This window comes from Grus americana, chromosome 4 (assembly GCF_028858705.1).
Source record: "Grus americana isolate bGruAme1 chromosome 4, bGruAme1.mat, whole genome shotgun sequence".
In the NCBI taxonomy this organism is placed as follows: Eukaryota; Metazoa; Chordata; class Aves; order Gruiformes; family Gruidae; genus Grus; species Grus americana.
Window position 1 is genome coordinate 2,380,242 of NC_072855.1, and position 16,100 is coordinate 2,396,341.

At 47.0% G+C, this 16,100-nt stretch overlaps 1 protein-coding gene across 1 annotated transcript in view; it reads left to right on the forward strand.

The window, feature by feature from the left end:
• Positions 1–9,759: 9,759 nt before the first annotated feature.
• The window catches only part of GFRA4 (GDNF family receptor alpha 4), a 76,813-nt gene continuing 70,472 nt past the window's right edge, over positions 9,760–16,100 (forward strand). The window contains exon 1 of the mRNA XM_054825447.1: positions 9,760–10,280. Within this exon, the coding sequence (XP_054681422.1) occupies positions 10,241–10,280 (40 nt within the window). The 5' untranslated portion in view covers positions 9,760–10,240. The remainder of the gene's footprint in view (positions 10,281–16,100) is intronic.

The following is a 16,100-nucleotide window of genomic DNA, read 5'->3' on the forward strand; positions in this document are numbered from 1 at the left end:
CAGGATTCTGCTAAGGTTTTATGTCTTCCCCATAAATTTACAGAGTCCGTTTTCTGCTCCTCTCTCTCCCACCTGAAAGTTACCTTCTCAGCACAACCCAACTGAGACCCCAGAGGGAAGCAGCTCAACTAACACTTGCCCGCTTGCCCTGGATTGTCTAACTCTGGCTCTGAGGAAAAAAAAATATCTTTTTGGTATATCCAGAATGGTCCAGAGTTGATATCTGTGAGGGATTTTGGTTCAAAGTGGTTAGAATAAAAGAGGTGCAAATACTGATAAATGATCCTCTTCATTTTTTTTCATCTCTCACAAAGCAGAAAAAAACTGGCACAGATTCAATTTCTATAATGTTCTGTTTTCATCTGCAAGACGAAAATTTTCAAGCTTAGGTGCCAAAAGCAGGAAAATTAAATCTGTATTTAGACAGTTAAGTAACAGGCTCAATTTTCAAAGGCACCAGTACCCTGTATTCCTAATTGCTATCAAAGAGACTGAAATCTTACTTTACTTTTAAAAGGGTATTTTCCAAGTCCATAAAGAAAAATTCTATTTGCAAAGCATTTCTGCAGAAAATGCGCATCAGGGAATGAGGGACAGAAGTCCACTGAAAAACAACATACATGTTTTTTTCCTTTTAGAGTTCGACTCCTGGCAATAGGCAATGTAGATGGATTCAGTAGCGATAGAGCTACAGTGATCAAAGGTCCCATGCTCAGCTGTTCTTCCATTCCTCTGCACTGAAGGGTTGAACCCAAGCTACTGCCAGTGGAAATTAGGAATTTATGGGAATTTTGGGACTCTTAATGCTTATGTTTGCTCTGCAGTCTATTTCTCCAGTTTGCTTTATGGTATGAGATCCTGGCTCTGGGCAGCTGCTTTACTCCCAGTCTTAACCCACTCTCTGACAGTAATTCATCCCTACACATACTGGTCCAACTCCATTTGTCATTCCATCCAAAACAGGAGGCACTGTGTGCAAGACTGGATGCCATGGGGAAACCATGGTGTCCGTGAGGGAACAAGGTTATGCCCCATTCTGGGCCAGCCAGAACATTGTGTCCCAGGGAGAAGCTTTCATGGCACATGCTCCCAAATCCCAGCAAAAGGATAAGAAAACCTTATCTTAAGCTTGCTTTCAAATTCATTTTTCCCCTCATACAACCTATCTTCTGTTGGCATCTAGTCATCTTCCTGAGCTTAGTACACCCCTACTGCCCCATGTGCTGGAACTATAAAGCCATTAATATATAGCCCTTATTACAATGGTGATGGTTTCACTCCTCAGCACAGACAGGGAGCTCTCTAACCAGATGGGAGTTTCATTGGAGTGTGAGCTTCAGAATTTGACCTTGACTGGACCAAATCATGAGAGATGTTGAATTAAGCTTAGTACTAAGAACTTCCCAGCATTTCCCCCCAAATGCCAAGACTCAAGATTGACACTAATGGAAGATCAGATGCTCTTAGATAACTGAATGTATGGTGGAATGGCTATTCGTGTCAGCAAAAGAAAATACAACCCAAAATTCTGAGGGAAAATGGAGATTTGTCATGAAGCACTGAAAAACAGCCTGGTGCTGGAATGAAGAATAACTGTCTGGAGAAGAGCCGTCATCTAGAGGTGGATGAACTTCGTCCTCTTGTCCTTCTGAGAAAGCTCTGAGACATGCTAGCAAAGCCATGTGGGAAATATTTCCAGTGTCAACCCTCCATGCCAGTGGATAAACAGAGGACTTTTGTCCCCAAGGGCTGTCCATCAGCTTTGAGACCATTCCACCAGCCCTATGATTTACTGAAACAAAAACAAGTCTGGAAAGCAAACTCACAGACTTTCCAAGAGGGCCCCCAACCACAGGGAAGAAAATTCTCTGTCCCAGGATGTATTTTGTGCTACGTTTATGCTCATACCAACTCCGAGAAGACAGCCTCAATATGCGCGATATTGTGCAAACACTGAACAAGAGAAATTCCTTTCTCAGAAAAGGTGGGCAGCTGGATCAAGGACACCAGACTCACTTTGCAGGATGAAAGTTATTCAGGCAGCTGCCGTTTCTGGAAATGCAAACAAATTGGTGCTGGCATATAGCTGTTTTCATAGCATCGTGGTTATTCTCTAGTATCTGATATCTCTAATAACTTCATGGGATGAACCATGGGTCATTCGGCGTGCTGAATATTGAAGCGACTAAGGTGGCATTCAGGACATCTGAATGAGGTTGTTTGCCTTCAAAAATCTTGTATTACACAAGTAAACTATAATATAGCTCAGTTATAAAATATGGTCACCTTGATTATGCAGCTGGACACAGGCTGCACTTCTTGTTATTGGAAAAAGTTTAGAAATGTACAAAATATCACCATGTTATTAAGAAAAGGAGGAGGGAAGGAAAGCATTTCAGCAATAAAAATGTCAATTTCTGGTTTATTTAAAAAATACTAAAACAATGAGCTGAAAACTGGAAATCTAGAAAACTCCTTTGATAAATGTCAGTACTTTTAAATTAGGACAAAGGAATTAGAAAAATGGAGACTTATGTTTAATTCACTTGAAAGCAAATTAAAGGGTTCGGCTTATGGATGAAAGAGAAAATTAGGTTATTTTTTTCCCTGAGAGTTACCAAGGCTACTGCAGACCAGAGAAAGCCACAGTTCAGCACACAGCTTGGCAAGCTGCTATTGACAGGGCTGTTTGCACATCTTAAGTGGATTTAGAAGTGGCTCTATCTCAGGAGTCGGAAGCTGGACCAGACACTGTGTCACATCCTGGCAGGGACAGCACTCAGTTGGGTCTGTCTAATCCAGGGATTTTTCCCAAAATATTCCTTCCTCCCTGACATTTTGCAAAGGCAGTGATAGTATGATGAGTATAAAGCCCCCAGCAGCAGGAGGTTTGATTTTTGAGATACTCGGGCACTAGTTAAAGTCACCTTCTGCACCTTGGAGTGGTATCTCCAGCATTTTCACCTGGGCTAAATGCCTGGTCTTCATCAGGCACCCAGAAACGTTGCCCCTCAGTCTATTGTGTATGTTCATTACCAGTTTATGTTGCCATGGGTCAAGCTGGGAATGATTTCCAACAAAGAAATGGCTGACCAAGTGCCCAGTTTAAGGAACCCTTTACTTTCAGGTTCATAACTTTACAGTCTGCACTATTTAATCCTGTTTCTGCTTATTCTCAAGGTCTTCTCTGTGATATTCAGCTCCTCCTACATTTCATGGAGGTTTCTTAGCTTTATTCCATCAACAGACTTCATTAGCACTTCATTTCCACCTTGGGGGCCAGAATTGTTATTGCAAACCTTAAACAAATCAATTGCAAGACAGACCCAGGAGAAATTCCACTAATGGATGGGGTCGCCCATCCAGCACCATTCAATATAATTTCCCCGTTAGCCACTTCCTTACTTTTGTAAGTTCATCAAACTCCATCTTCTCCTGCTGGAGTAACAAGGTTACCCCATGGCACTGCATCCGTTTCTCATTTAAAGTCCAAAGAAAGGAGATTTTTCAGATGCCCACCTTTTTTCCTAGAAAAATATATTTTATCCAAGAAAACACCAGGTTCTCAAGCTATGATCTCTTACCCTTCGTCTTTAGTGCCCCCTTCCCTTCATATTTTCATAAAGCCCAGTGAAATTTTGAGCAGAGATCTCTGATGTCTCTTGCATTCCTTCTCTCTTGCAGATGTAAACCCTGGTTTTGCTGGTCCCCAGTCCAGAGGCGGCACCTTGACTCGATAGTTTTGTTTCATGTCCTTGCCGCCAGATTCAAAGTTATGCATGCTGGTCCTTGGAGATCTGGTGATGAAGAGTAGCCAGTCCTTCTGATACAGTGCTTTTTGGGATAGAGCTTCCCTGCAGTTCTCATTTCTCAGTGCATTTTCTTTCTCTGTGCACTTTGCACTTGCCACTCTCTTCAATGGTTGATCTTAACTGAAAGCAAAGGTGAAATATTTTTTTTTTCAAGGGATCTTACCTACATTATGGCAAGACATATAACTGGATATCAGCCATAATCTCTTCCCTCATTTCACTGTATAATGTCTGCCTATCTTCTGTGTTTTCAATGTATCCCATGAATGGACATATGAAGAGTACAGGGGGAATGGGGTCATTACATCACTCAGATTCCCTTTTCCCTTTGTTGACCTCAAAATAATTGCAAACCACGGCAGATTGATCCCACCCAAGGGTTGGCTGCACTCCAGCAAAGCGAGGAATGTGATTTACTGTGTTTATTGATAGTGTAACTCTGCAAGGTAGCGTGGTCCCCCAATTGACCTGGTTGGGAGCTCAGGCTTCCCAGGATCTCACCAGAGGAGCAGAGTTTGCAAAACCTACAAGGGTTCCCAAGATCCTTACATTTTCCTGGAAAGTCAAACCTGCTTAGCAATGAGTTTAAACACCCTACAGGTGCTGAGACATTCTTGAGTCCTTGAAAGAATGAAGATCTTCCTTGAAAGATTTGACAGCATCCACAGTTTTTTTTAATTTTGTTTTTGTTTTTTAATTGCTCATAAATGGTAGCAAGTAACTCTCCTACTCTACCTTTAATAGGTTTGTGTGACATTATCCCAGAAGTTCAGCAACCAGAGAGTCCCATAACAATACATCTGCAAGCAATAGAGAGGAGCAAGGGAACTGCTTCCTAAACTGGCAAAACCCAGCTAAATTTCCAATTCACAGCTCTTACACCCTCACAAACAGCTGATAAGACAGAACCAAGACCCTCCTCCTGCCCTCTCCTGCTTAAAACCAGCAGTGACAACACCTGATTAAAGAAGTGATGCAGATAATGCAAGCTGCTACTCAAGCACAGCAGACAAGGATGAACATCTTTTCCAGATCAGGAAAAGGTTAATCTGTTTCTGACAGTGGCCAGTAATGGATATCTAAGGAAGAGGACAAGAATGGGGACAACATGGAGCAAAACCTTCTCAAATACTCCCCTAATCTCCAACCTTATAGCTCTGAGAATTCCTGAGCCACAGGTGAGGTCTCTGTACTTAACTTACCCTTGTTGGAGCACTCTTCTGTGAAATTGTCTGGTTTATTTTTTTGGAATCATGTTAGCTTTGAACAGTCACATAATCCTGTGTCAAGGAAATAACACACCGAAGATCTACTTTTTCCAATCAGTTTTGGATCTACTTCCTTTTCATTTAATTTTCTAGCCTTCATTCTGGTATGGGATGAGGCAGAAGACAGGTGACCTCCCTCCATCTTGCCCAAACAGACCTCTGTCCTCTCTGCCCGCACCTGTGTCTTCTCCAGGCTGAAGAGATGATGTAGTCAGTCTAAAGTCACTCCATCTACAGAAGCTGATTGACAGCTGGGATCAAATGGTATAGATGAAGTGAGTGAGAACAACCTCTCACCTGGCTCTGCAGGTGGAAATGATTTTTGAAGGAAGTTGTTTGGAAAAGGTCTAGCAGCATCAACATCCTAGTGGGAAGTGTGCCATTGGCTTTCATTGAAAACTGCTATTCCTGCTCCATGTTGTCACCTGAAGGCCATCAAATGAGGGTCTTACAGGTGTACGTGCATAGGGAGAGGTGTCACCTGAGAACTTGTCCAGTAACCATCCTACTGCAGAGCATCCCATGACGACTGACTCAGAAACATTCTCCTGTGCCTGCAGGCAAGGTGCCAGCCATCTCTTGGGCTCTCAGTTTATCCTCCTCATTCCCTGAGCTTTCAAACCTCCAGCAAAACCCTCCTGTCTCAGACCTCCTCATTTTTGCTCATATGGAACAAGGTTTTGCTGGCCTTCACCTCTCTTTGATGCCCATCACTCCTTCCTCCTTCCCTAGGGCTGTCCGATTGGATTTGTCTCCACTGGATTTTCTTCCCAGGCTAGACTGCCAAATATTTCTGGTGAAGGAGAGACAGGTCATCCTTTTTCCTCCTGTTTCTGAACATCCAGGACACAGCAGGTAGTGTATTCCTGTCTTGTTCTGCTGGTCATTTTGGTAAATGCTTCTCTTTCCATGCAAACTTTTGCTTAGGACCCATATGTTTTGACCCTAAAAGGCAAAACAGGATCCAATTTGGAAGCTCAGATTACTACTAAAGTGAAGAAGGACTGGGTTTCTGGGTTTCTGCAGTAATTTGGTTTATACACAGCTGATGTGAAGCTGGATAGGTTTCCAGAAGTTTTGAGCAATTATAACACAATCCTATCAATCATATCATTATGAGCAGGCTTTTTTGAGGACACATCAAGGAAACTTTCAGAGCTGACCTGAAAGTGTGTTGCCTTTTCTTTTTAGCCTTTCTTAGTCCAAATTTCAACATTTTTCCAAATGGCCCCAAACAGTGAGGTCTAGAAACGCTTGGGCCAGTGACTACTCTGGTCTTTCCCAGTTTTGGAGATCAAGATAGTGCATGGAGCTTCTGTGCCACGTCATACTGCCTGGTGCATCCTCCCCACATCTGCCTTGCTTTTTGTGCCATGCAGCAGCAGGTTCCACAGATTCTCCCATTTCCCACCCCACTTGTATAGACAGTTTCTTCCTTAGCTTCAGCCTCCCCATGTCTCCTGACCAGTGGTTTGTCTTGTCCCCTGTGTGTCATGGGCCATTTCCCTGAGAGGCATTTTGAAGCAAGAGATGTTTGTGGATGGGTTCTGTCCTGGGATGGATGGATGGATGTTCTGGAACGGTCCTAGCTATTTTCCATATTTTCTGAGTTGCATGAATCCCTTCATCTCTCAGTTGTCACTTCACTGTTCATAAAAAGAGACAGCTACAGTTCTCTTGCCTTGTTTCTATGACTATTTTTGGATTAGGAGACCATCTTTTGCCACGGGAGTGTGCATGGTAGGGTCCTCCACAGTAATCTTACTCAAGGAAGACAGATCAAAGTTGTGTTCCAGTTTCCATTGTAACCGGTTTCACTCTCACAAGTGAATTTCTTTTAATCAGCATATTTTATGTGCCTTTCCTGCCCTGTGATTTCTCCATGGACATATCCAAACAATTCTTTCTTTCATTGCCTTTGCTAAATCTGTTGTCTGCAGCTCTGGGGAGCAGCTTTTCGGGATAGGTCTAACAGGAGCAACAATGGGATATTTTTACACCTGACTGATCAATATCTTGATTCATTTGTAAGGAAAGGTAGCAGGTAATTTCAGGAGGGATGTGTGTATGTGTATGGAAGGAGTGGTTTTTACGTAACTATTCATTTCAGCATCCACCCAGCGATTAGGAGAAAGCCCAGATCTGATAAATAAGGCAACAAGGAACAATGATCCCTCTCTCTTCACTAGTATTTGCAGCATGTCTTTTCTGGGTGGCTTTTCCCAGTGCCTGGGTCCCCCGCTTCGCATGAGTAATTACAGAAAAGGCAGGAAATGCCTCCCTGTTGGGACGAACGTGGGGGGGTTGTCTATGCTTGGACTTTCCCTGTCCCTGAAAACTCCAGCTATTTTTTTTTTCCTTCAAACTTAAGAAATGTTGCTTTCGTAGCACTGATTCCTTGACAGCTTTCCCTTGACTAGAGAGGGAGGTTGTAACCTGTCCTTACCCCAAGAAGGGACAGCAAGGCTACCGTTGCATTGACTCCTCCATCTCTGGCTGTGCAGGTGCAGGAGGTTGCTGCAGCTTCCTTGATTTGACCAAAAGGAAGGTTTTCTTGCAGCTCAGACCTCAACAAGGTGACAAGACACAGTGCCAGGGAAAGCAAGACCCCACGTCCCTGCTTTCAGCATCCTTGTATGAGGTGGGACACTGAGCCAAACTCATCCCTTCATTAAATCATGGGCTGATGGGGCTCAGGTCACCTCTTTTGGTCCAAGGGCATCAGAATATCTCATTCCTGAGGGGAGGACAGACGTTTTCCAAGGAAAATATTTTTTAATTTGTTAAAAAACCCACAAAACCTCACATATGTTCCAGTGATTTTATTTTTTTTTCCCTAGGCAAATAGCTACTTCAAAAATAGAACACTAAAAAAAAAACCTGCAAAATAATTAAAAATAATAATAAGCAGAAAAATCCAATCATTTCCCCAGTTTCCCAGCTAGATGTTTCAATTGCATCTCATTGCAATTTCATTTTGAAATTTGCTTAAATATAATCATACTCTTCCTTAAGAAGTAAAAAAAAAAAAAAAAAGCAGCTCGAGAGTAATGCTTTTTTACTCCCAATGAGGGTTTATTAACACTTTCTTTTTCCCCACTGAGTAGCTCAGGAAATGCTCATTTTGGATATGAAATACAGTTATTAAAGACATTCATTTATTTACAACTTTTCAATTCTCACAGAGGACTAGAAAATTCACTAAATGAACAACTCCAGACTGGAACACAGTTGAAACTTTCAAAAGGAGAGGAAGGCCAGGGATCATATTTTCCTTTTGATTTGCCAAGAGGAGAAAAAAAAAAAGAAAAGAAAAAGAAGTATTTTCTTGACTTCGTTATGCTTTATATATAACACCTTCAAATGGCTGTATGAATTATTTCCCTTCTCTGTTTTGCTCACGAAAAATAAAAATGTGCAATTCCTCTGGTTTTCTAGGAGAACTTGCTGGAGGATTAATGAGGTGATGCCACGAGGAAACGCGAGTTAAGAACCCTGAACAGCTCCAGCGAAAAAACCTTCCCAGAGCGTTTAAATACCTGTTTAACTAAAATACCTGACCCAGCAGTCGAGAAAAGCTCTTGCTGCAAATGTTCAAAAGCACTGCCTGAGCTTTTGGTGTGGAAAAAGTGCCCCGGTTCTTCTCTGAATCATCAGAGGACCCTCTGTGTTTAAAGAAAAAAAAAAAGAGAGAGAGGGAAGGAGGGAAGGAAGGTCAAAAATAGGAGAGGAGAGAGGAAAAGAGAAGAAAGAGAAGGGATAGATGTAGAAGAGAAAAAACAACCTTTAAAAGTGCAAGCCTGTATTAGGAGAAGGAACAGAGGTGGCTGTGTTTACAGGGTACTGACTTGGGAATGAAGCTTCTTACTCTGCCGGACAGTTAATTACTGGGTGAACCTGAAGACATCACTTCACATTTTGTGTCTCAGCTACTCCATGCATGAAATGGAGGTAGTGGAAAACGATGCTCACTCATCATCATAAAGATTAAGGATCCAGGCTCTGCTGCTTGGCTTCCTAAAAGAGGGTCACCTGCTGGGATGTGGGATTAAAGGTGGTGGAGGCTGTGGCAGGGGGTGGGGAGTCGTGAGCAGCACCAGGGGATGGTGGAGAGGGATCTCTTGCAGGGGCTGGATGGGCTCAGTGCACCATGGGGAAGGAGGTGTGGGGACCTGGATGGAGGGTTATGGAAGCACATAACCTGAATTACAGAGATGGTTTTCGGAGGAGATTTGGAAGGTGATCATGTTGCAGGGGATTAACGGAAGGTATCATGGCTGGGAGGGGTGGTAGGATGAGGTCCAAGACTTCAGGGCTGTGTCTCTGCTAGCACACAGTCAAGATCAGGACACAGGTCCCAAGAGGATGGGGCTGGTGCTGTCATCCTGAGCGACCGCTCTGTCTGAGGCTGCAAAGGGATGAGGGTTTTGGGGGTGTGTGGGATGCTGGGACCCTCCACGAGAACAGCAGGGGAGAAAAAAAGATATCCTGGGGCTGGAGGGGGTGAAAGGAGCCATGCCCTGGGGTGCTTAGGGCTCGCCCAAGGCACAAATCCATAAGCTACTCCGAGCTGGGGGAGACACCCCCACCCTCCGGGGACAGGGCTCCGGGGCCGGGGAGGCGGGGAGGAGCGGGGCCGGGCCGCCAAGCCCCTCCCCGCGGGGCCGCGGCCGCGGAGAGGCGGGAGTGACGGCGGAGGCAGCCCGGGGAAGGCAGCGAGGGCTGCCCCGCCGCTCGGGCACAGCGGAGCCTGCGCCCCGCGGACAGAAGTTTGCTGCTGAAAGAGGAGGGAAAAATTAAAAAAAAAAATTTATAAATCATTATTAAGAATAAAATAATAAAAAAACAAGGAAGACACCCCCCCCCCCCTCCGCAGCTGCCCCGGAGGGATGCGGCGAAGAGCGGCCGGCGGGAGCCCGCGCTGCCCGGCCCGGCTGCGGGCATGACCCGGGGCCGGAGCAGGGCTGAGCCGGCAGCGGTGTGAGCGCTCGCCCCGGGAGGGCCGGGCCGGGGCGGCGGGGACGCCTCCCGCCCTGCCCAGCCTCCGCGCATCCTCCGGCACCGCCTGCGCGGGCCGTGCCGAGCCGTGCCGAGCCGTGCCGGGCCGGTCGGTCCGAGCCGTGCTGAGTCGGTGTGATCCGAGCCGTGCCGAGCGGTAGGATGAGGGGCATCCTCTACTTCTGCACGTTGATCCTCCTGGGTGAGTAGCGCGGCGGCGCGGGGGAAGCGGGGGGACAACTTTCTGCTAGGGTTTGCTTGCGGGGGCATTTCGGCCACCCCCGGACACGGGAGGTCTCCCCCTCCCCAGCAGCCCAGGAGCAATGGCAAACCCTGGGGTAGCATCACCCAGCTTTCCGTTGTCTCGTTTGTTCTGGACCCAGGAGCTGGGATCTTTCCTACTGTCACTCCGGATAGTCCTGTTTGCCGCGGAAATGGCTAATTTACCCAGGGAATAAAGGCACTTCTTTACCGGGAAAGAGGAGCTTAGAGGGATGGGTTGGGGGAGAGGCAGATTTTGCACGGCGCCGGGAGCCCCTCGGTGATGGTGAAGCTGGAAAATGTCGGGGTTTCGGGGGCCGGTGGGAGTGGGCTGCAGCCCCAGCTCTGCCGCTGTGCTATGGAGCACCGTGCACCGTGTCCTGAGCACCGACCTAACCGTGTGTGTGTGTGTGTGTTCAGGGGTTCCCGCTGCAGATTTCCTCGCACCCCCCAAAAACTAGGCTGTGCTCAGGGCTTCTTTTTTTTTTTTTTTTTTTTTTTTTCCACCGGCAGCGGGAGGGCTAAAGACCCCAGATGTTTCCCCATCCCTCTGTGAGCTCTAAAGGCAGCCCTCGTCCACTGTCGTGGTTGGGAGACGCTGTCCCCCGTGGGATGCCTCCGTATCCGCGGGGATGTGGTTTACAACACCCGTGCTTTGAGCATCCCGCTCGCATCCTGCTTCTCCCCAGCTCGGAGCGGACGGTTCTCCTGCGTGCAATGCCCGGTGCTCCCCGCGTCCGTGGGAAGAGCCGTGCACGGAGGGGCTGCAGCCCGGGGGTTGGCAGCATCAGGCAGCTGCCTGCCGCGGCTGGGAGCCGCCTCGCTGCCTGCCTTTGCCTGGATGCAACCCCGACAGCTCCCCTTAGGGTATTTTCTTTTTTCCCCCTCCTTGTGCTTCTTTGAGATAGCAAACCCAAGAACGAGTGCGTGCTTAAACAGACCAGGAAAGGCTGTGGGGAGGCAGGGGGTAGGATGCGCCGGTCCTCTTCGGGTGGCCACTGGAGGAGGAAAAGGTCTTGGGATGTATGGAAGTGGCTGGGACATCCCGGCCCGCACGGCATGGCCGGGCAGTGCCTCCTCCGCACCCCGAGCATCCCTGCTGTCAGCCCACCTCCTGGGGAAGACCCCGAGTAGATTTTTCCCTCGGTGGAGAAGGCTTTGTCAGAGCTCCAGGTAACTCCTCTCACCGGCTCTCCCTGTCACTAGATGTCAGCAGCAGCAACTCTTGCAAGTCCCAAAGGCGGGGAGGGGGAGCTTTCGACCCCCCAAGAGGGGCCATCTCCAGCCAGGGAGTGCTTTGCTCCAGGGGTTTGGAGGAGCACCAGGACCTGGACATGCCGGGGGTTGGGATGTCTCCTGCCTCGCAGGGGCTGGAGCTGTGCCCTGGGCTGGGGAAGGCTCCCAGCCTCCCTCAGAGCTGGGGATTTTTCCTGCAAGGCTCACAAGGCCTCTGGGTGGGAGTCCGGGTCGCTGCAGGATCCATTTTCCAAGTGGTTCGGATTGATTCACTCACTGATTGACTGCCTGATTGACTGACTGGTGGACTGATTGATTTTCTCTAGAGAAAGAGGACCTAGTGAAAACAGCAAATGGCCAGCTCTCTATTGTCAGCAATGCGACTGGGAGTAATGGGCAGGTTTTATGGGTACCCTCATCGCCTCCGGTCCAAACCAGAGCAAAGCCATCAGCTAGTGTTCACCTTTTGGCCTTCTGATCTTGGGCTCTCCAGAAGGACCTCTTCATCTCTGAACTGGCATTTGACCCCTGCAGGCTCAGGACCATCCCAGCAGATGCCATCCAGTGGCCTCAGCCTGCTCTCTAGACATTTTCTAGATGTTCATGTTATGGACGGATGAGGGCTGCTCGTTTAAACATGACTGGGGAGATCTCCCACAGGGATTAGGGGTGCTGGGGTGTTGGGCTGGAGACAGCAACCTCTGTAACTGGAAGCAGGGCAATTCCCAGCTTCATCTACGCTGGCTGCACATCCTGTGAGGTGTAATGTGAGAGCTTTGCTTTTCGTGTGTCCCCCTCTATCATTTTTGGGATGATCCTGGGTGGAGGAGGCAGGGCTTGGAGAAATTAGGGCTCTCCGAGGTGGGACTAGGCAGTGTTGCCATCACCCAGCCTGGATGGAGAGCTCCTGCTGCCACTTCATACGCAACTCCTTGGTGGCACAGGCACGCAGGGTTACCCAGACCAGGCAACTTATATAGTGGAATGCAATTTTTATTTTCCTTAAGCACTTTTCAGCCAGATCAGCTCCCTGATCTGTCTCACCAGCAGCTACATGAGTGCCAGTGCCAGTGGCAAGGACAGAATAGGACCACACAGCTGGGGACCGGGACATGGCTTTGGGGAAGTTCACTGCTGCTATTGTGTCCCCTAATATTGGCTTGCATGTGTGGTACTGGCTAGAAATCCCACCCACAGGACATTGGTGGGGCATTCAGGAAGACTTTATGGAAAAATCAATGCTCTAGAAAGCACTGATATAGTTAAATATAAAGAATACAATTAATTTTACAAGGACACTGGGTTACACCTGTAACCAGCCCCCAAAGCATTGCCCATCCCTTGTGCAGCTTTCGGAGGACACATCAGTCCCTGCACTAACAAAATAATAATTAAAGAATGAGAATGAAAATCCGGGCTAGAGTTGAAAGCCGTAGTTTGCCGCGAAGTCCCCATGGGACCAAGAGTGATTTCTGGACCACAGCAATGGAGGGCAGGATCCCGAAATGGCATTAGGGCTGTCTTCTGCCGACAACTGCTGAGTATACCTGGCAAGTTTTATTGCGCTCAGTCATTAGCATAATTTCTGGCATATGTTTCCCACAGGCTCTTCACAGATGCAATCAAACACAAGAGATCGTCTGGCAGATTTTCACCTGGTTTGGGAACTCAGATCCCGGGGGGAGAGCAAAAATCTCTTGAAAAATACGTCTGTGTGTATGAGAGAGGGAAACGCTCCTTAAATTAGTGCCTTTGTCAGTTCTGACAGGAACAATCCGTTATTTGCATCAATAAGAATGTGATATTTATGTCTCTCTGTATTGGTGTGGAGGACAAATAAAACTTCTCCCTCAACAGGCTGTCCTCAAACACTGTGCAAATTCCTCTGCAAGGATCTCGCCACACCCAGAAAATATTTTTTCCAGAGGTCTGGAGCCTTAAATAATAATTACTGTTCAGTAAAAATTAGTACTAGTTAAGTCTAATAATTAGTATGAATTACTGTGTTTTATTTTGCTTTTGGAGACAGAAATGTCTGCTCTCCTGGCAATTTTCACAGAAGAATTCTATTATGCCTAAAATTCCCTTCATCATTTTCACACAAGACTTGTTCATTTTTATAACTTTCCACTTGGTCATTCTTAAACATAACTTTTAATGTTTGCCACCTTTCAATAAAAATACTCTGCTACCAAAATATCCATGATTTCTTTTTCCTACCAGTAGACTTCATATTCCTTTTGCTTCCTTAAAAAAAAAAAAAAGAACCAAACCTCTTTCTTCTCAACCCCAAAGTGGAAGAGGATGAATTCAAAGGAAGTTCTCCTGCTAAAACAATTCTTTTAGAAGGACACATTTATTTCACTGAAAAAAAATAAAAAAGGAACACAACTATGAAAAGCTTGTTCCTGTCAATCTTCAGTTCAGTACGGTTCCCTTGTTTCAAATGTATCTGTCAAAATCCCCTCTGGTAACACCTCCTGGCAGTGGACTTCAAGCCTGGATGGACTGATGGTGGGAGCTGTGTGATAGTGTGTGTGGGAGTAGGGCTGGGAGGACATTTCCACCATCCCGTGTAGACTGCCTTCATCTCTTTTGGCCATCACAGCTTTAAAGGTTCAGAAATGGGTGCATTGGGGCTGGTGAAATCAGAGTGGAAAATCATGGTTGAGAGGATGAGTTTGAAGACGTGGATGGGAAGTGGAGCCATGGATGGGCATTAGGTCCTGGAGATGGAAAAGGAGAAAAACCAAGTTTGGTGTGACTAGGGGGGGTGAATGTGCCCAGGTGTGTCCAGGAGGGGGTTGTGGTGGTGAAGGTGATGGAGGACAAGGACCCAGGACTGTAGTATGGAGAGCAGGAAGGGTTTCCAGAAGGTGAAGCCACCATTTTTCCTGAGTAAGGAGACCCTGGGACTGCCACAGGGAAGAAAAATGAGTGTGCAGGAAGCATGGTTGGACTTGATGATCTTAAAGGTCTTTTCCAAGCTAAACGATTCTATGATAGGTATCTTCTAAGGTCACATCACATTGAAATCACCCGCAAATCCTCCAGGATTTGGGTCTAATAACAAGTGATGCCACAGCTGGCTGTTGCTGAGCTGCAGTGAGTTTGATAGGTGTAAAGAAAGGTTGTTACCTTCATGATTAGTTCCAAACATCTCCCTGCATCTTACAGGAGCTGAGTTGGTAAGAAACCCTACGCCAGCTGCACATCTGCCTTGGGGCTCCTTCAGTCACCCAGCAGTGACACATCTTTCCCTGCCGCTGGGAATGGCAGCCATACAGGGTGCAGGGCATGGCCACAGCTCTGGTGTGTCCTCAGAGCCTGGTCATCTCCTGCACTCCCTGGTCCACCTGACATGAGCTGTTGAGGGGACTGGGATTTAGCTGCCTGCAGCAGCTGGCTTGAAGGAATGAATGACCCCCAGAGATGGAGACTGAATAAATGTCTGGGTCCCTGGTCACTGCTTGACTGTCCTCACAGGGAAAAAAAGTGTTTCCCTGTATCCCATTGGAATAGATATATATTCCCCAGCTCAAAACTGCCTTGGCCATGTCCTAGTACTCTTGAATCCCCTCTCTTTTCGCCTCCCTTCATGCAAATCCCTCTTCTTCCTCCACAGGCAGCTCCTCAGTTCACATGTTCCTCTTTCTGTCCAAAGCCATCTGGGAAGCAGTTTGCATGAAAGATGCAGTAAAAATAGTTGTGCTGTGGTTTTGATTTATTGAATCCAACTGGAAAATCCTGTCTGCGATACCTGCTCGCGCTGAGTGCTTTGACAGAGTTATTAGCAGCACTCACCACGTTACTGCTGTCATATGGGTTGGGGGGTTGTTTTCACACACATGTGCAGGCAGCTGGTTTCAAGTTCATGGGTCCAGTTTATTGAAGAGAAAGGAACGGGGCAGGTTTTCTGGTGCTTCTTCCAAAAGCAGGATCAAATTGCTCATCTTTCATACCTCGCGAGGCTAAGCCATCTATTTTTTTGCCCCCAAGGAGATGGCAGTCCATTTTTGGGATGGGATTTTAAACAGGTCCAGATGGTAAAGGACTGCGAGTTAAGACCTGAGAAACGGGTGAGTTTTGCTTTCCTTCTCTCTTCCTGTTACTCGCACAAATAAGAAAAAGGCCAAGTACATAATTTGAGTCAAGACTTGACGTTAATGTTTCTGTCCAAGCTGCAGGTCTTTAACTGTAAGTGGTCCATGCTGCAGACTGCCTTGCAGGAGGCATTGCACACACGTGTTTCAGATCTCTTCTGCCTTGAGGGAGTTTAGCTGCTAACGGCTGCAAAACCCACCAGGAGTGGAGGTGCCTGTGGGAAGTGCTCGGTTCTTTGGATAGGCAGCAATGGGAGTGTCTTTGGGAGTCCCTGTCTGCGTGATTTGAGGTCTCTGGAGGCTCAGAGCTGAACTGGACCCAGCAAATGCTCAGGATAGGTCTTGGGAGAGCTCCAGGGTGACTTCAGAGAGGGTAAATTGAACACAATCTCTGCAAAATGATCAGGCTTTGCTTCAAGCTT